Source organism: Oncorhynchus nerka, linkage group LG25 (assembly GCF_034236695.1).
Source record: "Oncorhynchus nerka isolate Pitt River linkage group LG25, Oner_Uvic_2.0, whole genome shotgun sequence".
NCBI lineage: Eukaryota > Metazoa > Chordata > Actinopteri > Salmoniformes > Salmonidae > Oncorhynchus > Oncorhynchus nerka.
Window position 1 is genome coordinate 31,368,389 of NC_088420.1, and position 26,368 is coordinate 31,394,756.

At 43.6% G+C, this 26,368-nt stretch overlaps 1 protein-coding gene across 6 annotated transcripts in view; it reads right to left on the bottom strand.

The window, feature by feature from the left end:
• The window catches only part of ripor1 (RHO family interacting cell polarization regulator 1), a 133,539-nt gene that overhangs the window by 30,234 nt on the left and 76,937 nt on the right, over nucleotides 1-26,368 (bottom strand). The window contains exon 1 of one of the 6 annotated variants that reach the window (XM_029634203.2): nucleotides 11,390-11,617. The exons of 3 other annotated variants lie outside the window; for them this stretch is intronic. In XM_029634203.2, the coding sequence (XP_029490063.1) occupies nucleotides 11,390-11,408 (19 nt within the window). In that variant the 5' untranslated portion in view covers nucleotides 11,409-11,617. Of the gene's footprint in view, nucleotides 1-3,723; nucleotides 3,821-11,389; nucleotides 11,618-26,368 lie in introns of those variants that run through there. 2 more of the 6 variants (XM_029634202.2, XM_029634206.2) reach the window with 2 other exon arrangements.

Here is a 26,368-nt window from a genome sequence, read left to right on the forward strand (position 1 = left end):
TAGCTCCAACTCCAAAAAGTTCTGGGACACTGTGAAGTCCATGGAGAACAAGAGCACCTCCTCCCAGCTGCCCACTGCACTGAGGCTAGGTAACACGGTCTCCACCGATAAATCCATGATTATCGGAAACTTCAATAAGCATTTCTCAACGGCTGGCCATGCCTTCCGCCTGGCTACTCCAACCTCGGCCAACAGCTCCGCCCCCCCGCAGCTCCTCACCCAAGCCTCTCCAGGTTCTCCTTTACCCAAATCCAGATAACAGATGTTCTGAAAGAGCTGCAAAACCTGGACCCGTACAAATCAGCTGGGCTTGACAATCTGGACCCTCTATTTCTGAAACTATCCGCCGCCATTGTCGCAACCCCTATTACCAGCCTGTTCAACCTCTCTTTCATATCGTCTGAGATCCCCAAGGATTGGAAAGCTGCCGCAGTCATCCCCCTCTTCAAAGGGGGAGACACCCTGGACCCAAACTGTTATAGACCTATATCCATCCTGCCCTGCCTATCTAAGGTCTTCGAAAGCAAAGTCAACAAACAGGTCACTGACCATCTCGAATCCCACCGTACCTTCTCCGCTGTGCAATCTAGTTTCCGAGCCGGTCACGGGTGCACCTCAGCCACACTCAAGGTACTAAACGATATCATAACCGCCATCGATAAAAGACAGTACTGTGCAGCAGTCTTCATCGACCTTGCCAAGGCTTTCGACTCTGTCAATCACCATATTCTTATCGGCAGACTCAGTAGCCTCGGTTTTTCGGATGACTGCCTTGCCTGGTTCACCAATTACTTTGCAGACTGAGTTCAGTGTGTCAAATCGGAGGGCATGCTGTCCGGTCCTCTGGCAGTCTCTATGGGGGTGCCACAGGGTTCAATTCTCGGGCCGACTCTTTTCTCTGTATATATCAATGATGTTGCTCTTGCTGCGGGCGATTCCCTGATCCACCTCTACGCAGACGACACCATTCTATATACTTTCGGCCCGTCATTGGACACTGTGCTATCTAACCTCCAAACGAGCTTCAATGCCATACAGCACTCCTTCCGTGGCCTCCAACTGCTCTTAAACGCTAGTAAAACCAAATGCATGCTTTTCAACCGATCGCTGCCTGCACCCGCATGCCCGACTAGCATCACCACCCTGGATGGTTCCGACCTTGAATATGTGGACATCTATAAGTACCTAGGTGTCTGGCTAGACTGCAAACTCTCCTTCCAGACTCATATCAAACATCTCCAATCGAAAATCAAATCAAGAGTCGGCTTTCTATTCCGCAACAAAGCCTCCTTCACTCACGCCGCCAAGCTTACCCTAGTAAAACTGACTATCCTACCGATCCTCGACTTTGGCGATGTCATCTACAAAATGGCTTCCAACACTCTACTCAGCAAACTGGATGCAGTCTATCACAGTGCCATCCGTTTTGTCACTAAAGCACCTTATACCACCCACCACTGCGACTTGTATGCTCTAGTTGGCTGGCCCTCGCTACATATTCGTCGCCAGACCCACTGGCTCCAGGTCATCTACAAGTCCATGCTAGGTAAAGCTCCGCCTTATCTCAGTTCACTGGTCACGATGGCAACACCCATCCGTAGCACGCGCTCCAGCAGGTGTATCTCACTGATCATCCCTAAAGCCAACACCTCATTTGGCCGCCTTTCGTTCCAGTACTCTGCTGCCTGTGACTGGAACGAACTGCAAAAATCGCTGAAGTTGGAGACTTTTATCTCCTCACCAACTTCAAACATCAGCTATCCGAGCAGCTAACCGATCGCTGCAGTTGTACATAGTCTATTGGTAAATAGCCCACCCATTTTCACCTACCTCATTCCCATACTGTTTTTATACTGTTTTTATTTATTTACTTTTCTGCTCTTTTGCACACCAATATCTCTACCTGTACATGACCATCTGATCATTTATCACTCCAGTGTTAATCTGCAAAATTGTAATTATTCGCCTACCTCATGCCTTTTGCACACATTGTATATAGACTGCCCCTTTTTTCTACTGTGTTATTGACTTGTTAATTGTTTACTCCATGTGTAACTCTGTGTTGTCTGTTCACACTGCTATGCTTTATCTTGGCCAGGTCGCAGTTGCAAATGAGAACTTGTTCTCAACTAGCCTACCTGGTTAAATAAAGGTGAAATAAAAATAAAATAAAAAAAGAGGTCCATTCCAAATCAAAATGTCATACACATTATTTAGTATATGTAAAAACAAGATTAAATCAAGAATAGTCTGATGGGTGACAATATTAGCCTATCACCTGTGAATGATATATTATGACTTATATTATGATGCCCAGCATAAGAAACAATGCCTTTATTTTGCGACTTGTTCGAATCCTAGTCACACACCTCATGTAGCCTAGCCCATAGGCCTATATGTTTTAATGAGGTTTGTATCACAACTAAACATAACTTAATATAATTAAGCACATTAATCCGCTTTACAAGTGGAGTAAGAGCCTAACTGGCATATTTAAGCAGGATGTGAGTTTCAAGTTTGGGGAAGATATTAAAAGCATTACATGCATAATTGCATTTGCAGTCACTTTTGTTTTCTGCTAATGGACATTCACACCTATAGCCTAGTACCATGTGCACATTGCTGTGCTTATAATGTCAAGAAATTGCCTAATAGTTTATCAACATTTTAAGCTAAAACGTTTTGATCTGTTGTGTCAGCCACATTGCATATTGTTTTTAACCTTTATTTAAGTAAGCAAGGCAAATAAGAACACATTCTTATTTACAATGACTGCCTATTGCATAAAAAAGGGTTTTTGATTTGATGCTAGTGGTTGTATTAACTTGGGATCTATCGCATCCCACAACTGTCCCAGACTATGTTTGGAATATTTATTTCCTGGCACAGAACAGGTCGACCTTTGTACTATGGGGGATAGTAGATTGACATAGGCTAGTGCTTTTGCTGTTTGTTAGGCCTACTCATCTTGTTGGCTAACAAAAAGTAAATGTGGACAGTTCTTCCAACATCTTCAATATGCACCTCGGAATTGGATAAGGAGGCGCCCGGTTGTGTCCCCGATGTGTCTCTCTGCACTCAGGGAGAAGGACACAACTCGGCACTCAGGGAGAAGGACACAACTCGGCACTCAGGGAGAAGGACACAACTCGGCACTCAGGGAGAAGGACACAACTCGGCACTCAGGGAGAAGGACACAACTCGGCACTCAGGGAGAAGGACACAACTCGGCACTCAGGGAGAAGGACACAACTCGGCACTCAGGGAGAAGAACACAACTCAGCACTCAGGGCCGCAAAAGGCATGGATGTTTTTAGGGTGCATTACGGCCACAAAGGGGATGCTGCTGTGAAATTCGAGACATTATCAAGTGCTTGTCAAATTGTGAATGAGAGAATGATGTAGTGTGTACAGCCTGCGCAAAAAAACAAAGCAGAGCTCATGTCTTTCAAGCAACTTCTCAAATCATCATTAGTCTCTCATCATGCAATTACGGAGAGACCGACAATTATTTGCTTGACAAATCACTGGCTGATGAAATTTCGAGACCGCTAGTTCGGACTAAACAAATTGATGAAGCACTACTTGAGTTTATGTGCCATGTACAATACATTTTATAGTAATAACTACGATTTCATATACACAAATCATTTACTGTGTCAAAACTTAAGTTTAAGTGGTATTACACAACACTATTCGCAAAAGTATTCCACATACACAGACCTTCAAGAGGATCCTTCTCATCATGGGCATCATGCAGTAAACAGGAAACAGGTAAGCGACACATTACCCTTCCTTTACTCTAGTGTTCAGCCTCGGATGGTTACCCTGCTACACCCCCCACCCACACACAGATCAGCGCAGTGAGGACCCAGTCAGCCAATCTAACAATACCTCCAGTCTGTAATGCCTGGTTCCTACCTGTCCCAGAAGAGATGGGTCAGCCTGGGAATAAATACAGTGAGGTCACACGATGTGGAAATCTATTGAGAGTGGCATAAACATAAAACCATGCGAGCTGTACACCACATAACTACAGGCTTCCATTGGTTTCCATGATGAGTGTGGTTATGGCTGGACAGGGTCCGAAGCCCATAGACACGATCACGCTCATTGTTCTGCTGCCTGGCTGGTCTCGTTCCAGGACAGTTCTAGAAAACAAAGCACACAGGGGCCAGCCACTCCACTATCCCCCACCACACCCTGACATCACTGCATCTTTCACACACACTCTGATCATGCTCAGCATTGTTCTCAACATCTCAATGTGCATATCACACCTGCAGGTCAAAGGAAAGGCTCATGCATGGGTGTTTATAAACAGGGTGTTTGTTTACATGGTGTCTGTCTGTGAATGAGTGTGAGGGAAAAAAAAAAAACACTGGCTGTTTTGTGATCAGCCACAGAGAGGGTATCTGGGGTCACAAAAGCCCTAATGACATTGCCAATGGAGATGAATCTAGGCTTCGGATACAGGCTGCACCCCTCATCAACCAGCCCGTCTCCCACTCCGCTCTGACATTCCAAACATGGTGGAGATAAGCAGGGTCTACTGTCTCCTAACCAAGAGGCACACAGCCCCTGATGAACACAGGACCTGTACACTGATCAGAGGGGGAAGCCGCCTGTGTTGCAGAACTGAACAGCAACAGCAGTGGGGGTAGGGTGACGGGGTGGAAAGGGCATGCCAGTTCCCTAATACAACACTGAGCTGATGGACAGGGAAAGGGCTAGTCGGCTCTAAAAACAACACTGGGGACAGACAGCGGAGCAACAAGCACAAGAGTAGAGCGGCACTTAGCACCTCAAAAACAGTAGACAGTAGACAGTTTTGGGTCATCCACTAACTCCACATGCAGTATAAACATAACTTACTGACCTTATCATAACCATTAAACCTCTGGATAATAGGAAATGGACTGGAACTACAGTACCAGTCAAAAGTTAGGACACACCTACTCTTTCCAGAGTTTTTCTTTATTTTTACCATTTTAAACATTGTAGAATAACAGTGAAGACATCAACACTGAAATACCACATATTGAATCAGGTTGTAACCAAAAAAGTGTGAAAGTCAAATTGCTGCAAAGAAACCACTACTAAAGGACACCAATAAGAAGAAGAGACTTGCTTGGGCCAAGAAACATGAGCATTGGACATTAGACCGGTGGAAATATGTCCTTTGGTCTGATGAGCGCAAAATCCAACCACAGTGTCTGTGAGATGTAGAGTATGGATGATCTCTGCATGTGTGGTTCCCATCGTGAAGCATGGAGGAGGTGCTGTGAAGGTGTGAGGGTGCTTTGCTGGCGACACAGTCAGTGCTTTATTTAGAATTCAAGGCACATTTAACCAGCATTGCTACCATAACATTCTGCAGCAATATGAATCTAAATTCAAATCAGTACATTGATTATAATGCAGGCAATACACTGCTACTCTATCGTCCGAGATGCATACAAGCCGCACCCCCTTCATTCCTTCGGCAAATCCGACCACGACTCCATTTTGCGCCTACCATCCTATAGGCAGAAACTCAAACATGATGTACCCGTGACAAGAACCATTCAACGCTGGTCTGACCAATTGGAATCCACGCTTCAAGATTGTTTTGATCACGCGGACTGGGAAATGTTCTGGGCAGCCTCAGAGAGTAACATCGATTTATACACTGGTTCGGTGAGTGAGTTTATAAGGAAGTGCATTAGAGATGTTGTACCCACTGACTATTAAAACCTACCCTAACCAGAAACCTCGGATAAACAGCGGCATTAGCGCAAAACTGAAAGCGAGGACCACCGCATTTGACCATGGAAAGATGACGGGGAATATGGATGAAATAAAACAGCGTAGTTATTCCCTCCACAAGGCAATAAAACAAGCAAAATGTCAGTATAGGGACAAAGTGGAGTCGCAATTCAACGGCTCAGACACGAGACGTACGTGGCAGGGTCTACAGGCAATTACGGACTACAAAAAGAAAACCAGCCACGTTACTGACGTCTTGCTTCCAGACAAACTAAACAACTTCTTTGCCCGCTTTAGGGATAATACAGTGACACTGATGCGTCCCGCTACCAAGGACTGTAGGCCTCCCCCCTGCTCCTTCTTCGTGGCCAACGTGAGTAAGACATTTAAGCGTGTTAACCCTCGCAAGGTTGCTGGCCCAGACAGTATCCCTAGCCGCATCCTCATAGCATGTGCAGACCAGCTGGCTGGTGTTCAATGACTCCCTGTCCCACTCTGCTGTGCCCACATGCTTCAAGATGGCCACCATTGTTCTGGTACCCAAGAAGGCAAAGATAACTGAACTAAATGACTATCGTCCCTTAGAATTCACTTCTGTTATCATGAAGTGCTTTGAGAGACTAGTCAACGATCATATCACCTCCACCTTACTAGCCACCCTAGACCCATTTCAGTTTGCATACCGCCGAAACAGGTCCACAGACTATGCAATCGCCATACCACTGCACACCGCCCTATCCCATCTGGACAAGAATAATACCTATGTAAGAATGCTGTTCATTGACTACAGCTTAGCATTCAACACCATAGTACCCTCCAAATTCATCATTGAGCTTAAGGTCCTGGATCTCAAACCCGCCCTGTGCAATTGGGTCCTGGACTTTGACAGGCCACCCCCAGGTGGTGAGGGTAGGAAACAACATCTCCACTTCGCTGATCCTCAACACTGGGGCCCCACAAGTAGCCCCTTCCTGTACTCCCTGTTCACCCATGACTGCGTGGCGATGCACGCCTCCAACTCAATCATCAAGTTTGCAGAAGACACAACAGTAGTGGGATTGATTACTAACAACGACGAGACAGCCTACAGGTACGAGGTGAGGGCACTCGGAGTGTGGGGTCAGGAAAACAACCTCAACGTCAACAAAACAAAAAGGAGATGATCGTGGACTTCAGGAAACAGCAGAGGGAGCACCCCTATCCACATCGACGGGACAGCAGTGGAGAAGCTGGAAAGTTTTAAGTTCCTTGCAACAGCGCCTCTTCAACCTCAGGAGGCTGACAAAATGTGGCTTGTCACCTAAAACCCTCAAACTTTTACAGAAGCACAATTGAGAGCATCCGGTCAGGCTGTATCACAGCATCTGCACCGCCCTCAACCGCAAGGCTCTCCAGAGGGTGGTGCGGTCTGCACAACGCATCACCAGGGGCAAACTACCTGCCCTCCAGGACACCAACCGATGTCATAAGAAGGCCAAAAAGATCATCAAGGACAACAACTACCCAAGCCACTGCCTGTACACCCCACAACCATCCAGAGGGCAAGGTCAGTACAGGTGCATCAAAGCTAGGACCGAGAAACTGAAAAATAGCTTCTATCTCAAGGCCATCAGACTGTTAAAAAGCCATCACTAACACAGAGTAGCTACTGCCTACATACAGACTCAAATCATTGGCCACCTTAATAAATTGATCACTATTCACTTTAAATAATGCCACTTTAATCATGTTCACATATCTTACATTACTTATCTCATATGGATATACCGTATTTTATACAATCTATTGCATCTTGCCTATGTCACTCGGTCATCGCTCATCCACTATTTATATGTACATATTCTTATTCCATCCCTTTAGACTTGTGTGTATTAGAGAGTTGTTGTGGAATTGTTAGAATACTAGTTAGATATTACTGCACTGTCAGAACTAGAAGTACAAGCATTTCACTACACTCGCATTAACATCTGCTAAAAATGTGTATGTGACAAATAAAATGTAATTTTGCGCTCAGTGGGTCTATCATTTGCTTTTCAACAGGACAATGACCCAAAACACAGCTCCAGGCTGTGTAAGGGCTATTTGACCAATAAGGAGAGTGATGGAGTGCTGTATCAGATGGCCTGGCCTCCCCAATCCTCAGACCTCAACCCAATTGAGATGGTATGGGATGAGTTGGCCCACAGAGTGAAAGAAAAGTAGCCAACAAGTGCTCAGCATATGTGGAAACTCCTTTAAGACAGCTGGAAAAGCATTCCAGGGGACTACATCATGAAGCTGGTTGAGAGAATTGCAAGAGTGTGCAAAGCTGTCATCAAGGCAAAGGGTGGTGACTTTGAAAAATCTACAATAGAAATATATTTAGATTTGTTTAACACTTTTGGTTACTACATGATTCCAAATGTGTTATTTCGTAGTTTTGATGTCTTCAATATTATTCTACAATGTAGAAAACGGTAATAAAGAAAATGAATGAGTAGGTGTGTTTAACTTTTGACTGGTATTGTATAGAACACAATAAAATGTCCCAGCAGTAGGGCTAAAGCATCAGATTTCTCTAATCACTGACCTTTGGATAAGCTTGAAAAAAGAAAAAACAAGCACAATAAACTAATGAGGAACCTAATGATGTGTATATTGAAATGACTGGGTTTATGAGAGGCTGCTTGTTGCTCTCTCCCTCCCCCGATCCAGGATATTATCTGCAGGTTGGTTCCTGATGGCCCCCAGCCAGGCATTATGTGTCGATTTTATCTGAGAAAGCCTCTAAACACACACAGTTGAAGTCAGAAGTTTACATACACCTTAGCCAAATACATTTAAAAACTCAGTTTTTCACAATTCCTGACATTTAATCAGATTAAAAATTCCCTGTCTTAGGTCAGTTAGGAATGTTTAAGAATGTGAAATGTCAGAATAATAGTAGGAGAGGATGTTTTATTTCAGCTTTGATTTATTTCATCACATTCCCAGTGGGTCAGAAGTTTACATACACTAACTTAGTATTTGGTAGCATTGCCTTTAAATGGTTTAACTTGTGTCAAATGTTTCAGGTAGCCTTCCACAAGCTTCCCACAATAAGTTGGGTGAATTTTGGCCCATTCCTCCTAACAGAGCTGGTGTAACTGAGTCAGGTTTGTAGGCATCCTTGTTCACGCACGCTTTTTCAGTTCAGCCCACAAATCTTCTATAGGATTGAGGTCAGGGCATTGTGATGGCCACTCCAATACCTTGACTTTGTTGTACTTAAGCCATTTTGCCACAACTTTGGAAGTATGCTTGGGGTCATTGTCCATTTGGAAGACCCATTTGCGACCAAGTTTTAACTTCCTGACAGATGTCTTGAGATGTTGCTTCAATGTATCCATATAATTTTCCATCCTCATGATGCCATCTATTTTGTGAAGTGCACCAGTCCCTCCTGCAGCAAAGCACCCCCACAACATGGTTCTGCCACCCCCGTGCTTTGCGGTTGGGATGGTGTTCTTCGGCTTGCAAGCATCCCCCTTTTTCCTCCAAACATAACTATGGTCATTATGGCCAAACAGTTATTTTTGTTTCATCAGAGCAGAGGACATTTCTTTGTCCCCATGTGCAGTTGCAAACCGTAGTCTGACTTTTTTATGGTGGTTTTGGAGCAGTGGCTTCTTCCTTGCTGAGCGGCCTTTCAGGTTATGTCGATATAGAACTAGTTTTTACTGTGGATATAGATACTTTTGTGCCCATTTCCTCCAGCATCTTCACAAGGTCCTTTGCTGTTGTTCTGGGATTGATTTTCACTTTTCGCAACAAAGTACGTTCATCTCTAGGAGACAAAACGAGTCTCCTTCCTGAGCGGTATGACAGCTGCGTGGTCCCATGGTGTTTCTACTTGCGTACTATTGTTTGTACAGATGAACGTGGTACCTTCAGACGTTTGGAAATTGCTCCCAAGGATGAACCAGACTTGTGGAGGTCTACAATTATTGTTCTGAGGTCTTGGCTGATTTCTTTTGATTTTCCCATGATGTCAAGCAAAGAGGCACTGAGTTTGAAGGTAGGCCTTGAAATAAATCCACAGGTACACCGCCAACTGACTCAAATTATGTCAATCAGAAGCTTCTATAGCCATGACATCATTTTCTGGAATTTTCCAAGCTGTTTAAAAAGGCACAGTCAACTTAGTGTATGTAAACTTCTGACCCACTGGAATTGTGATACAGTGAATTATAAGTGAAGTAATCTTTCTGTAAACAATTGTTGGAAAAATTACTTGTGTCATGCACAAAGTACATGTCCTAACAGACTTGCCAAAACTATAGTTTTGAAATTCGAAGAAATTTGTGGAGTGGTTGAAAAACGAGTTTTAATGACTCCAACCTAAAGTGTATGTAAACTTCCGACTTCAACTGTGCACACGTGTCCCCTTCCTTCCCTTCCATTCTCTCTGCCAGCGCCTAAACAAAGACCCACTACATCCCTTACCGCCATTCCCTTCTCCAGCCCTCCACGTCTGCTTGACTCTTTTCTAACACTTCCACTAAATGAAGAGATTTGTAATTATAACCCAACTGTTTACGACTCATCTCAGTACTGACCTAGTCAAGCCCCCTAGTCATTGTTCATTGTCTCAAAGTCCATGGGTATGTTTACAACACTGGCCATGAGGGACTGGTTTGGAAAACTGAAATAATGTTCTTCAAATCTCCACAGCAACAGGACCTGACTAGAGTGTGACCACACCTAAAGTGAGGGGAAATCACGCAACAGACACTTATGGACGTCCCCTAGCCACAGCACTGAACACTGAGGTGTCCGTGTCCACACACCACCCCTGGGAACAGCTGGTCTACCTCAACACCACCAAAGATGGATCTGTGGGGCCGGTGTTTTTTTCCCTCCCCACAGACCAAATTAAACCACATTAATTTGGACATGTCGTGGGAGACCACCTGGATGATAACAAACTGCAGTCATCCCCCTCGTCCACAAACCATAGGCCTATATAGACCAACACCAGGGACATAGACAGACAATGTGGCCAGAGCTATGAGGAGGAGGAACACTATCATTCTCCAACTCCAGGGACATAGACAGACAATGTGGCCAGAGCTATGAGGAGGAGGAACACTATCATTCTCCAACTCCAGGGCTTTCAGTTTCATAATGGACTCCACGAGAAGGAAATGGAGGAACGTTTTCTTCCCCCTGTTCAGGGCAGTGTAAGGCACATCCAACTTCAGCCCTGACAAAAAGGACAATGTGAAGCCAAAGCAAAGGAATTTAGCCTCAAACAGAGAGATAGAGAGGGAACATATATTGAGGGTGTAAGAAATAACACAGGCTGATAAAACACACCCACAAAATGAAAACTAAACATTCACAATCAATGGGAACACACACTGGTGATGGTTAAATGAGAAGTAACATTTTACAAAATGCTTCACACGGTGTGAAATACTACAAAACCCAATACAAGCAGCGAGTGACTGACGTTTGACTCACCGCCATTCCAAAACAAGAGTAACAACACTACAGACAAAACTAACATCCTGTACTTCAAAATTCCATCGTAGCCTAGAACAAAATAGAACTATAATATTTGTATAAATTGTCAAGTCCACAAGCCCCACTTTAAATCAGATTAAAGGGGAAAAGGTACCTCCATATCCACTGTACATCTTTTTATCGATATGTGGCTTCCTCTCAGTGTTGACCACCCAGACCAGGAGATGGTTCTCCTTGGGTTTAATGAGAACCACCTTAAAGAGATAGACATAGATAGATAGATCCACGGAAGGAGATCCAGCAGCGTCTACTAGTCTGAAGTTTAATCTCTGGCCCCTCTCTCAAACTCAGAGGAGAGAGAGCGAGAGCAGAGCAGCTGCCGCCAGGAAATGGGAAGGCGGTCAACCTCCCTGCCAGCAGCCCTCTCCTCCTCCTTCTCTGGCTTCCTCTACTCTTCCCTGACTGACATCACACTCTTCCTGCCTCTCCCAGCAAGACCAGCACATTGTTTCCAACTCGTAAATTGCATGTACAGTACCAATCAAAATTTGACACACACCTATTCATTCAAGGGATTTTTTTTACATTGTAGAATAATAGTGAATATATCTAAACTATGAAAACACATATGTGGAAGCATGTAGTAACAAAACAAAATACATTTTATATTTGAGATCCTTCAAAGTAGGAACCCTTTGCCTTGACAGCTTTGCACACTTTTGGCATTCTCTCAACCAGCTTCATGAGGTAGTCACCTTGAATGCATTTCAATTAACAGGTTTGCCTTGTTAAAAGTTCATTTGTGGAATTTCTTTCCTTCTTAATGCGTTCGAGCCAATCAGTTGCATTGTGACGAGGTAGGGGTGGTATACAGAAGATAGCCCTATTTGGTAAAAGATCAAGTCCATATTATGTCCATCATTACTTTATGACATGAAGGTTAGTCAATATAGAACATTTCAAGAACTGAAAGTTTCTTCAAGTCCAGTCGCAAAAAACCATCAAGCGCTATGATGAAACTGGCTTTCATGAGGACCGCCACAGGAAAGGAAGACCCAGAGTAACCTCTGCTGCAGAGGATAAGTTCATTAGAGTTACCAGCCTCAGAAATTGCAGCCCAAATAAATGCTTCAGAGTTCAAGTAACAGACACATCCCAACATCAACTGTTCAGAGGAGACTGCGTGAATCAGGCCTTCATGGTCGAATTGCTGCAAAGAAACCACTACTAAAGGACACCAAGAAGAAGAGACTTGCTTGGGCCAAGAAACATGAGCATTGGACATTAGGCCGGTGGAAATCTGTCCTTTGGTCTGATGAGTCCAAATGTGAGATTTTTGGTTCCAACCGCTGTGTCTTTGAGACACAGAGTAGGTGAGACACAGAGTAGGTGAACGAATGATCTCTGCATGTGTGGTTCACACCGTGAAGCATATAGGGGGAGGTGTGATGGTGTGGGGGTGCTTTGCTGGTGACACTGTCAGTGATTTATTTAGAATTCAAGGCACACTTGACCAGCATGGCTACTAGAGCATTCTGCAGTGATACGCCATCCCATCTGGTTTGGCGCTTAATGGGACTTTCGTTTGTTTTTCAACAGGACAATGACCCAAAACACACCTCCAGACTGTGTAAGAGCTATTTGACCAAGAAGGAGAGTGATGGGTTGCTGCATCAGATGACCTGGCCTCCACAATCCTCAGACCTCAACCCAATTGAGATGGTTTGGGATGAGTTGGACCGGAGAGTGAAAGAAAAGCAGCCAACAAGTGCTCAGCATATGTGAGAACGCCTTCAAGACTGCTGGAAAAGTATTCCTCATGAAGCTGGTTGATAGAATGCCAGAGTGTGCAAAGCTTTCATCAAGGCAAAGGGGGGCTTCTTTGAAGAATCTCAAATATATTTTGATTTGTTTAACACTTGTTTGGTTACTACATGATTCCATATTTGTTATTTCATAGGTTTGTCTTCACTATTATTCTACATTGTAGAAAAAAGTTTAAATAAATAAAATCCCTTGAATGAGTTGGTGTCCAAACTTTTGGCTGGTACTGTATGTAACTAACATGTGTTCTCTACTACTGCCATTACATATCATGAATAGGACCCCAAAATAGCTTTGAGTAATAAACTGTGGAAACTCAAGAGACCCTAAGAAAAGAAAATGTTAACTGCTCAACTCTGCCCTTAATATTTTTCCTCATAATCACAACTGAAGTCTGAAATAACACAACGAGAGATGATCCTTATCAGCCTTGAGTCATTCATCCATGACAAATCCCTACCTGTCTTAGCATGCCAGACTGTCTAACGATGTTGTAAACGGTTTACAAGAAGTACCCAGACACCCCAGAGCATGATGCACCAAACGGGAAATGAACGCTCATAACCCCCTCAGAAACACTGTTCTTACTCTATATCGTCATCATAGATTCTGAGGCTCTTGCGTGCATAGTCTCCCTCCGCAAGACAAAAACATCTAGTGGAACTGCTTTTTGTCGGCTCAAGCCTCTAACTAAAATGAATCACTCCGTGAACCTTGTGATCAGGTCAAACTTGTGTGATGACCCCAAGTCTCATTCTTAACAGTGCACCTTGAAAATGTTTAACAGAGGACAGGACTGACAAAAGGGACTTGAGAACCTAGCTGCAAGCTTATGATCACGCTCAAGGTGACACTGCTCTAGTTCAGGTACTTAACCTGATTAGGTATATGGCTGCACTTTACGCTGAGGAATGAAAGTTGTCAATAATAACCTACAAGGGACAGCAGTCACTGTCAGCAGTCTGCCATCAGAAAAACAGCAGGATGTTAGTCAAACAGTTGCAACAACATGCTGAAAATCAGTGACTAATAAATCAGTAGAGCACAGAGTCTGATGAAGGGGAGTGAGAATAGATGGGTATATGCAAATACAAACAGCTTGTAAGACTGGTTTACGCAACGCTGTTTCTCATTGGGCTTTTCCCCATAACCCAGGCCACTGCCTTTCTCCTGGAGGCTGACTTGTTTTTAATGTCTTCGACATCACGCACACGCAGGAGATTAGTCAAACAGTTGCAACAACACACACACACCTCCTTCCGTATGCGCTGCACATTTACAGGGAGAGGAAAGCCTTAATCGACATGTTAATCCAGCAGCTTCTCTCGCTGCGCATTCAGATTTCACTCAGATTAAACTCGAATGACTTTCATGTGTTCCACTTAGATCCAAAATGTACCACTTCATTACACACATGGGGAGACTTGTGTAGTAAACCAACAAAGACACTGTCAATAAACGTGTTCACCCCCCCCCCCCCCCCCATCCACCACCGCGACTGTCACCAAGGGTTTCTAACAGGTCCTGACATGATCAACCTCTGCAGAATCCCATTCTGCACGCTAGAATGTGCAGGAGGACTAGCTGACATTGATACTCGATGACAGTGATTGGCTGAGTAGCTTCTTTGGCGATTAGTAGTTGGTCAGATCCAGTAAATGGAGTAAGCGAGGCAGTCGAGGTGAATCAAATCAAGGTCTGTTAACCACATCAGATCAGCTCATTAGCATCAAGGGGAAACCCCACACCGAGTCTCAGCCTGGCTGACCAGGAATCAACATACACCAAATAAACATCGGTCTACACAATGAAACAGAGTGTAACAAGATATCAGGGGGATCAGCATCCAACATACGAAAGACACATCATTCTACATCTCTTTTAGAGCACTTCTGTTCAGTGCACAGAAACACATACACCAGGACATACACTACATGATCAAAAGTATGCGGACACTTGCTCGTCAAACATCTCATTCCAAAATCATGGGCATTAATATGAAGTTGGTCCCCCTTTTGCTGCTATAACAGCCGCTTTTGCATTCCTCATCCAAATATTTATACATTCTTATTTCCATTCCTTTAGATTGTGTGTATTGTTAGATATTACTGAACTGTTGGAGCTAGAAACAAGCATTTTGCTACATCTGCTAAACACATGTATGTGACAAATACAATTCTATTTAACAGTCTCCACTCTTCTGGGCAGGCTTTCCACTAGACGTTGGAACATTACTACGGGGACTTGCTGCCATTCAGCCACAAGAGCATTAGTGAAGTTGGTCACTGATGTTGGGAGATTAGGCCTGGCATTGCAGTCGGCATTACAATTTATCCCAAAGGTGTTCAATGGCGTTAAGGTCAGGGCTCTGTGCAGGCCAGTCAAGTTCTTCCACATCGATCTCGACAAACCATTTCAGTCTAGACCTCACTTTGTGCACGGGGGCATTGTCATGCTGAAACAGGAAAGGGCCTTCCGCAAACTGTTGGCACAGAGTTCTATGCACAGAATAGTCTGGAATGTTATTGTATGTTGTAGCATTAAGATTTGTTTAACACTTTTCTGGTTACTACATGATTCCATATGTGTTATTTCATAGTTTTTGATGTATTCACTATAATTCTACAATTTAGAAAATAGTAAAAATAAAGAAAAACCCTTGAATGAGTAGGTGTGTCCAAACTTTTGACTGGTACTGTACATGTAGGTAGGGGTAAAGGGGCACAGCAGACTGCACCATTTTCTTGTTTTTAAAATGTATGGCTAGCCAGGGGCACACTCAAACACTCAGACATTATTTACAAAAGATGCATGTGTTTCCTGAGTCCACCAGAGGCAGTAGGGATGACCACTAGTTCTCTTGATAAGTGCATGAATTGGACTATATTCCTGTCCTGCTAAGCATTCAAAATGTAACGAGTACTTTTGGCTGTCAAGGAAAATGTATGGAATAAAAAGTACAATATTTATTTTAGGAATGTAGTGAAGTAACAGTCAAAAATATAAATAGTAAAGTACAGATACTCCAAAAAAAACTACTTAAGTAGTACTTTAAAGTATTTTTACTTAAGTACATTACACCACTGCCCAGAGGCTTCTGTTCCTTGGCGTGTTATAGAAAAGTCAAAGGTGTCATCAAATAGATTACAATATTAATTATTTACTGGAACGACTACTACATTTTTTTGCATTGGTGTTTCGACAAACTATAGCAGGCCTGGGCAAATATTTTCCATGGAGGGTCACACTAAAATATATTTTTGCCATCGCGGGCCAGAATCATATTACAGGATTATACATCATGTGTATGACTGTGCTGACAGATATATCTACTGTAAACACATCCAGATATGCTACCAATTTTACCATGCAGAGAAATAAACCATATCCATGTTCTCCTTTTGGTAGGTATTTTCATTATTAAACATGCAATGAACTACACAGAGGGAAAAGTACACTGTGCATTCAGCACAACGGACAGAACTCTCGTATGCACAAAAACACAAGAAAGAGAGAGCTCAACATTACATTTAAATTACTCAATCAGCGTGAGTAATGAAGTATCTGATGGGCATTGACTAGAGCAGTGAAGTCAAGTATAGTTTCTGGTGTCGCTATGCATAGGAGTGCTGAGAGGTAAGAGTCAGTAAGAGATGATTTGTGCCTTCACTTGTTATATTTCATCACTGACAATGTCTGGGTCAACATACGTACAGCTGAAGTCGGAAGTTTACATACACCTTAGCCAAATACATTTGAACTCAGTTTTTCACAATTCCTGATATTTAATCCTTCCCTGTTTTAGGAGACCACTTTATTTTAAGAATGTGAAACATCAGAATAATAGTAGAGGATGATTGAATTCAAATTTGATTTCTTTCATCACATTCCCAGTGGGTCAGAAGTTTACATGCGCTCAATCATTATTTGGTAGCATTGCCTTTAAATTGTTTAACTTGGGTCAATGTTTCAGGTAGCCTTCCACAAGCTTCCGACAATGAGTTGGGTAAGTCAGATTTGTAGGCCTCCTTGCTCGCACACGCTTTTTCAGGGCTTTGTGATGGCCACTCCAATACCTTGACTTTGTTGTCCTTAAAGCAATTTTGCCACAACTTTGGAAGTATGCTTGGGGTCATTGTCCATTTGGAAGACCCATTTGCGACCAAGCTTTAACATCCTGACTGATGTCTTGAGATGTTGCTTTAATATATACACATAATTTTCCTGCCTCATGATGCCATCTATTTTGTGAAGTGCACCAGTCCCTCTTGCAGAAAAGCACCCCCACAACATGCTGCTGCCACCCCTGTGCTTCACGGTTGGGATGGTATTCTTCAGCTTGCAAGCCTCCCCCTTTTTCCTCCAAACATAACAATGCCAAACAGCTCTATTTTCGTTTCATCAGACCAGAGGACATTTCTCCAAAAAGTACGATCTTTGTCCCCATGTGCAGTTGCAAACCGTAGTCTGGCTTTTTTATAGCGGGTTTGGAGCAGTGGCTTCTTCCTTGCTGAGCGGCCTTTCAGGTTAGGTCAATACAGGACTTGTTTGCTATGGATATAGATACTTTTGTACCCGTTTCCTCCAGCATCTTCACAAGGTCCTTTGCTGTTCTGGGATTGATTTGCACTTTTCGCATCAAAGTACGTTCATCTCTAGGAGACAGAACACGTCTCCTTCCTGAGTGGTATGACGGCTGCGTGATCCCATGGTGTTTATACTTGCATACTATTATTGGTACAGATGAACATGGTACGTTTGGAAATTGCTCCCAAGGATGAATCAGACTTGTGGAGGTCTACATTTGTCTTGGCTGATTTATATTGATTTTCCCATGATGTCAAGCAAAGAGGCACTGAGTTTGAAGGTAGGCCTTGAAATACATACACAGGTACACCTCCAATTGACTCAAAAAATGTCAATTAGCCCATCAGAAGCTTCTAAAGACATGACATCATTTTCTGGAATTTTCCAAGCCGTTTAAAAAAGGCACAGTCAACTTAGTGTATGTAAACTTCTGACCCACTGGAATTATGGTAGTGAATTATAAGTGAAGTAATGTCCTAACCAACTTGCCAAAAAAAAAATAGTTTAACAAGAAATTTGTGGAGTGGTTGAAAAACAAGTTTGAATTACTCCAACCTTAGTGTATGTAAACTTCTGACTTCAACTGTATGTGAACATTGTTGTCATCTGATAGGGAACAGACTAGTAGTGTCGCAAGGTGGGTGGGATTGTTGTCATCTGATAGGGAACAGACTAGTAGTGTCGCAAGGTGGGTGAGATTGTTGTCATCTGATAGGGAACAGACTAGTAGTGTTGGAAGGTGGGTGAGATTGTTGTCATCTGATAGGGAACAGACTAGTAGTGTCGGAAGGTGGGTGAGATTGTTGTCATCTGATAGGGAACAGACTAGTAGTGTCGGAAGGTGGGTGAGATTGTTGTCATCTGATAGGGAACAGACTAGTAGTGTCGGAAGGTGGGTGAGATTGTTGTCATCTGATAGGGAACAGACTAGTAGTGTTGGAAGGTGGGTGAGATTGTTGTCATCTGATAGGGAACAGACTAGTAGTGTTGGAAGGTGGGTGAGATTGTTGTCATCTGATAGGGAACAGACTAGTAGTGTTGGAAGGTGGGTGAGATTGTTGTCATCTGATAGGGAACAGACTAGTAGTGTTGGAAGGTGGGTGAGATTGTTGTCATCTGATAGGGAACAGACTAGTAGTGTTGGAAGGTGGGTGAGATTGTGGTCATCTGATAGGGAACAGACTAGTAGTGTTGGAAGGTGGGTGAGATTGTTGTCATCTGATAGGGAACAGACTAGTAGTGTTGGAAGGTGGGTGAGATTGTGGTCATCTGATAGGGAACAGACTAGTAGTGTTGGAAGGTGGGTGAGATTGTTGTCATCTGATAGGGAACAGACTAGTAGTGTCGGAAGGTGGGTGGGATTGTTGTCATCTGATAGGGAACAGACTAGTAGTGTCGGAAGGTGGGTGAGATTGTTGTCATCTGATAGGGAACAGACTACTAGTGTCGGAAGGTGGGTGAGATTGTTGTCATCTGATAGGGAACAGACTAGTAGTGTCGGAAGGTGGGTGAGATTGTTGTCATCTGATAGGGAACAGACTAGTAGTGTTGGAAGGTGGGTGAGATTGTTGTCATCTGATAGGGAACAGACTAGTAGTGTCGGAAGGTGGGTGAGATTGTTGGCGGGTCAGGAGTAATTTTCCCTTGAAAGCTTTGACAAGGCTGTACATCAATTGCAAAAAGGCCCTTCCCTTGTAGTTTGGAATTCAGATCACTCATGACGGCCATGACGGTGAAGGCAAAATCAGCCAACCATTCTTTATCTCGCAGTTGAGAGAAATCCACATATTTTCCTTTCCTTTGCAAAAACTCAGCAATCTCAGATATCAGGTCCCACAACCTTTTAAGCTCCTTCCCGAAACACAGCCATCTCACATTTGTGTGGTAGGGAAGATCTGCATGACCCGACTCGGTATCCTTCAACAGTGAGACAAACTGCCTGTGGTTTAAAGATTTTGCTCTTATGAAGTTTACCACTGTAGTGACTGTATCCACAACATGGCTCATTTTTAGAACCCATTTACAGAGCACCTCCTGATGAATAATGCAATGCAGGAAAATAATTATCTGATCTGGGTTCAGCTCAGCTACTTGATCTTGTATCCTTTTCAAAAGGATACAAGTTTTTTCCTGTCAAGTTTGGGCACCCATCAGTGGTCACACTAGATAACTTTTCATTAACCTCCTCCAATAAATCTTTCCCTGTGGTTGTGCTCTTCATTGACTTCACTGAAGCCAGCTCCTCTGTCATTTCCTAGTCTGGGGTTATGCCTCGTAAGAATATCAACAACTGCGTTGTGTCACGTGCATCACCGCCCTCATCCAGGGCCAAGGAGAAATAGGTGAAATCCTTTACCGTGTCTTTCAACTGTTGTTCCATATTGTCTGCGATGCCCTCAACACGCCGGGTCACTGTTCGTCTTGACAGGGAGACATTTTCAAACAGCTCTTTCTTGTCGGGGCAAAGTATTGCTGCAGAGTCAATTAAACATTCTTTAATGAATTCGCCCTCAATGGCTTGCTATGTTTAGCAATTTTGTGGGACAGTACGCAGCTAGCTCTCGCAATTCCGTCGTTTGCTGATTGCAGTTTTGTGAGAAGTCCTTGCTGCTTTTTTCAACTGAGAAAGCAACTCTTTCGATGCACTTGCCCTCTGTTCAGGAGACATATTCCTATATTTCTCTGCATGCTTCGTCTGGAAGTGTCGGGACAAGTAGTAGTCTTTTCTCTTTTTTTGCTCTTCACACATAGCTTTCCCTGATACCTCAACAAAGAAATATTTCGATGTCCACTCTTACTGGAACACCCTATATTCATTGTCTACTTTCCTTTTCTTTGAAAAACGTATTTTTGTGCAATTTCTAGCTAGCTACCATTTCTAACTAACGTGTGTTTCAGCCTGTCTGTCACTGTGTTATTTATACGTGCCTTCAAAAATAAATGTCCCACAAGCGGTGGGAGTTAAATCATTACACAGGCGAGAATTCATTGGGCTTTTCATTTGAATAATAAAATACGTTTTTCAAAACTTTACTATCGCAAATTCTTTGTGATCTGGGCATGATTCCGCCGCGCCGCATTGAAATCAGGTCCCGGGCCCCATACCCAAACCTGCGTTATAGCATACTCAGTAAATGTGTGGAAAGATACAGAAATGCATGAGAGCTAATCTTAAATAGCATTCATACGTTCCAATATGGCATAATAAATTATTCTTAGTGTGTAAGAAACCATTTATATCAGATCCTTGGTCTAAGAAGGGTTGTTATACTTTGAAAGACATCTTCAATGTGAATGTACTCCTCAGTTTTCAGGAAATCAGACAGAGTTTTAATGTCCCAGGGGGTGGTTGAATTCGTAATGTGGAAAAAGTAAAGGGGTCTGAATACTTTCCGAAGGTACTGTAACTATCCCAGGACAATGTAAATCATCTGGGTCATACAGAGATAAGATGCCTGGCAACACACTGACACAGAGTTATCAGACGCACACAGGCCTGACAACTGGATCCTGGATATCGGTGCATATCCCAGGGGATTTACCCAACTAGCTGTATTTGTTAAGTCTACCATTAATCATTACACCAAACTCACATACACAGTTCAAAGAGTAGGGGGTGAGGAAAACAAAATATATCAGTACCTCCTTGCATTTCCACCTGGGCAATTCTGGAATTGCGCTGAAACTTTATTTCACTTAAAAAGTATGCCAAACAAAAACATTGTTTTCAAAGTTTAACAAACCATACAACTTCACATTGGTGCTCATGGGTCCTTTTACATTGGGTCCTTTTAAATTGAAATGACCACCTTAGCGCAGCTCAATCTAAGGTGGAGACCCCCATCCCTCCATAGCTTCACTCAACAACAAGCACTTTACTCCCCAAAACCACCCCAGAGGACACGTTCTTTCCATTCTTAACATGCCACTAGGCTTCTATTTGTCTCAAACACAGCAGGCATGCTTGTTTTCCACACCCCCTCCCCTGATTCTTAAATCAAAACGAGCTTTACTTATTTAATCTGCTGTTTGAGCAGGTGCCAGGGAATTTCATATGCACAGAGAAAACGACAGGTATAACAGAGGAGCTATACTGGGATTACGTGTGCGCAAACCGTGAACAGGACGTCAGCGCAATATTACCTGCTACCCCAGAGACGTAAAAAGATGCACGCGTGGAAGAAGAATTAGCCCTTGGTCTCTTCTGCAAGGAATCTATTGAGTTTGTGTCCAATATGGATAACCATATTTCTCATTACATAAAAAATACAATTCTACAACCATCTGCAGTCAATTGATTAACCTTGTTCAAGGGACACTAAACCAGACAAAATAAAAGCGTGCCTATCTTATATAATGAATAGGGTGGGTTGAGATTATTCAATTTAAAAGCACTAAACCTCTCCCTAAAAGCTTCACTCATTCAAAAGTTTTATTGAACGCTAAATGGTTCTCAAGTAGATTAATAAGAAAAGCTCATCCATTGTTTAAAAATGGCCTTTTTGCCTTTGTGCAGATTGCCATGTCTCATTTTTGATTAATTGGAAAAATATACTTTGCTACAATTTCAATTTCATCCGCCTGAAAAGATATAACAAATATTGCAAAAAATATTATGGCTCAACTCAAATGTGCTGGTCGAAAAATTACCTGTATTTATGGGAAAGATGTTTGAAAAGGGTATTATGTTTTAAATGATATTGTAAATCGGGATGGTAGAGTTGTCTTTCATGGAGTTATCAGGATTGTATGGGAAGGTCTGCTCAATCCAAGAGTACAACCAATTGATTACAGCATTACCCAAAAAATGGAAGAGGCAGGTGGCAACAGGAGGAGGTAGAGAACTGGAATATAAAAGATCAAAACTGGAGGAGGCAGGTGGCAACGGGAGGAGGTAGAGAACTGGAATATAAAAGATCAAAACTGGAGGAGGCAGGTGGCAACGGGAGGAGGTAGAGAACTGGAATATAAAGGATCAAAACTGGAGGAGGCAGGTGGAAACAGGAGGAGGTAGAGAACTGGAATATAAAGGATCAAAACTGGAGGAGGCAGGTGGCAACGGGAGGAGGTAGAGAACTGGAATATAAAGGATCAAAACTGGAGGAGGCAGGTGGAAACAGGAGGAGGTAGAGAACTGGAATATAAAGGATCAAAACTGGAGGAGGCAGGTGGCAACGGGAGGAGGTAGAGAACTGGAATATAAAGGATCAAAACTGGAGGAGGCAGGTGGCAACGGGAGGAGGTAGAGAACTGGAATATAAAAGATCAAAACTGGAGGAGGCAGGTGGCAACAGGAGGAGGTAGAGAACTGGAATATAAAGGATCAAAACTGGAGGAGGCAGGTGGCAACGGGAGGAGGTAGAGAACTGGAATATAAAAGATCAAAACTGGAGGAGGCAGGTGGCAACGGGAGGAGGTAGAGAACTGGAATATAAAGGATCAAAACTGGAGGAGGCAGGTGGCAACGGGAGGAGGTAGAGAACTGGAATATAAAGGATCAAAACTGGAGGAGGCAGGTGGCAACAGGAGGAGGTAGAGAACTGGAATATAAAAGATCAAAACTGGAGGAGGCAGGTGGCAACGGGAGGAGGTAGAGAACTGGAATGGAATATAAAGGATCAAAACTGGAGGAGGCAGGTGGCAACGGGAGGAGGTAGAGAACTGGAATATAAAAGATCAAAACTGGAGGAGGCAGGTGGCAACAGGAGGAGGTAGAGAACTGGAATATAAAGGATCAAAACTGGAGGAGGCAGGTGGCAACGGGAGGAGGTAGAGAACTGGAATATAAAGGATCAAAACTGGAGGAGGCAGGCAACGGGAGGAGGTAGAGAACTGGAATATAAAGGATCAAAACTGGAGGAGGCAGGTGGCAACGGAGGAGGAGGAACTGGAATATAAAGGATCAAAAGAGGACTGGAATAGAGAACTGGAATATAAAGGATCAAAACTGGAGGAGGCAGGTGGCAACAGGAGGAGGTAGAGAACTGGAATATAAAGGATCAAAACTGGAGGAGGCAGGTGGCAACAGGAGGAGGTAGAGAACTGGAATATAAAGGATCAAAACTGGAGGAGGCAGGTGGCAACAGGAGGAGGTAGAGAACTGGAATATAAAGGATCAAAACTGGAGGAGGCAGGTGGCAACGGGAGGAGGTAGAGAACTGGAATATAAAGAATCAAAACTGGAGGAGGCAGGTGGCAACGGGAGGAGGTAGAGAACTGGAATATAAAGGATCAAAACTGGAGGAGGCAGGTGGCAACGGGAGGAGGTAGAGAACTGGAATATAAAGGATCAAAACTGGAAGAGGCAGGTGGCAACAGGAGGAGGTAGAGAACTGGAATATAAAAGATCAAAACTGGAGGAGGCAGGTGGCAACAGGAGGAGGTAGAGAACTGGAATATAAAGGATCAAAACTGGAGGAGGCAGGTGGCAACAGGAGGAGGTAGAGAACTGGAATATAAAAGATCAAAACTGGAGGAGGCAGGTGGCAACAGGAGGAGGTAGAGAACTGGAATATAAAGGATCAAAACTGGAGGAGGCAGGTGGCAACGGGAGGAGGTAGAGAACTGGAATATAAAGGATCAAAACTGGAGGAGGCAGGTGGCAACGGGAGGAGGTAGAGAACTGGAATATAAAAGATCAAAACTGGAGGAGGCAGGTGGCAACGGGAGGAGGTAGAGAACTGGAATATAAAGGATCAAAACTGGAGGAGGCAGGTGGCAACAGGAGGAGGTAGAGAACTGGAATATAAAGGATCAAAACTGGAGGAGGCAGGTGGCAACAGGAGGAGGTAGAGAACTGGAATATAAAGGATCAAAACTGGAGGAGGCAGGTGGCAACGGGAGGAGGTAGAGAACTGGAATATAAAGATCAAAACTGGAGGAGGCAGGTGGCAACGGGAGGAGGTAGAGAACTGGAATATAAAGGATCAAACTGGAGGAGGCAGGTGGCAACGGGAGGAGGTAGAGAACTGGAATATAAAGGATCAAAACTGGAGGAGGCAGGTGGCAACGGGAGGAGGTAGAGAACTGGAATATAAAGGATCAAAACTGGAGGAGGCAGGTGGCAACGGGAGGAGGTAGAGAACTGGAATATAAAGGATCAAAACTGGAGGAGGCAGGTGGCAACGGGAGGAGGTAGAGAACTGGAATATAAAGGATCAAAACTGGAGGAGGCAGGTGGCAACGGGAGGAGGTAGAGAACTGGAATATAAAGGATCAAAACTGGAGGAGGCAGGTGGCAACGGGAGGAGGTAGAGAACTGGAATATAAAGGATCAAAACTGGAGGAGGCAGGTGGCAACGGGAGGAGGTAGAGAACTGGAATATAAAGGATCAAAACTGGAGGAGACAGGTGGCAACGGGAGGAGGTAGAGAACTGGAATATAAAGGATCAAAACTGGAGGAGGCAGGTGGCAACGGGAGGAGGTAGAGAACTGGAATATAAAGGATCAAAACTGGAGGAGGCAGGTGGCAACGGGAGGAGGTAGAGAACTGGAATATAAAGGATCAAAACTGGAAGAGGCAGGTGGCAACGGGAGGAGGTAGAGAACTGGAATATAAAAGATCAAAACTGGAGGAGGCAGGTGGCAACGGGAGGAGGTAGAGAACTGGAATATAAAGGATCAAAACTGGAAGAGGCAGGTGGCAACAGGAGGAGGTAGAGAACTGGAATATAAAGGATCAAAACTGGAGGAGGCAGGTGGCAACGGGAGGAGGTAGAGAACTGGAATATAAAGGATCAAAACTGGAGGAGGCAGGTGGCAACGGGAGGAGGTAGAGAACTGGAATATAAAGAATCAAAACTGGAGGAGGCAGGTGGCAACGGGAGGAGGTAGAGAACTGGAATATAAAGAATCAAAACTGGAGGAGGCAGGTGGCAACGGGAGGAGGTAGAGAACTGGAATATAAAGGATCAAACCTGGCGAAGGAATAAAAATAGCATAAATAGGAAAATAAACCAGTTTAATTTGAGGACCAGGATGTTGAGCCATACAGATTGCAAAATAGTTGGGAAGAGACTTTTGATGTACCGATTCCATGGTACAGGGTGTATGAGTTGATATATAAAACAACAAGATTCAACACTTCGTGCTTTACAGCTAAAATTATTATATAGAATTCTTGCCACCAACAAAATGTTGAATATTTGAGGCATTCAACCATTAAAGCTCCGCAGATTTGGTTGTGAGGATACAGAATCAATAGACCATTTATTTTGGTACTGCCCTCAGGTAGCTTGTTTCTGGTCTCAGATTCAGGAATGGCAGAAAATGCAGAACATTGATCTAAAATTGACCCTCGAAATAGTACTGTTGGTAGATCTGGAGAGACCAGGTCAGTAAATGACTAATACTCTTAGTAAAAACGTTCAACTTCAACTTGCAATCTGTGGATTCTATTAGATACAATGTCAATCTATATTAAACATCACAACATAGTTGAAAGATATATTGTGCGTAGAAATCCGAAGAGGGTGGCCAGCGGAGATAGGTGGGAGGGGCTGAGGGTTGGGATGTGGAATTGGAGACAAGGGGGAGTGGCTGGGCGACAGATAGAATAACGGTCAAAGATAAAAGTATGGATATGAATGTAATTCAAAACAAAAACATAACAAAAAGTATGTTTGAATGACACTGAGGGGCAGTGTGTTTACAGCAGATGCTGTGCAGGTGTTTGTACACATGCATATACACACACTCACATCCAAATGCACACATGTGCAC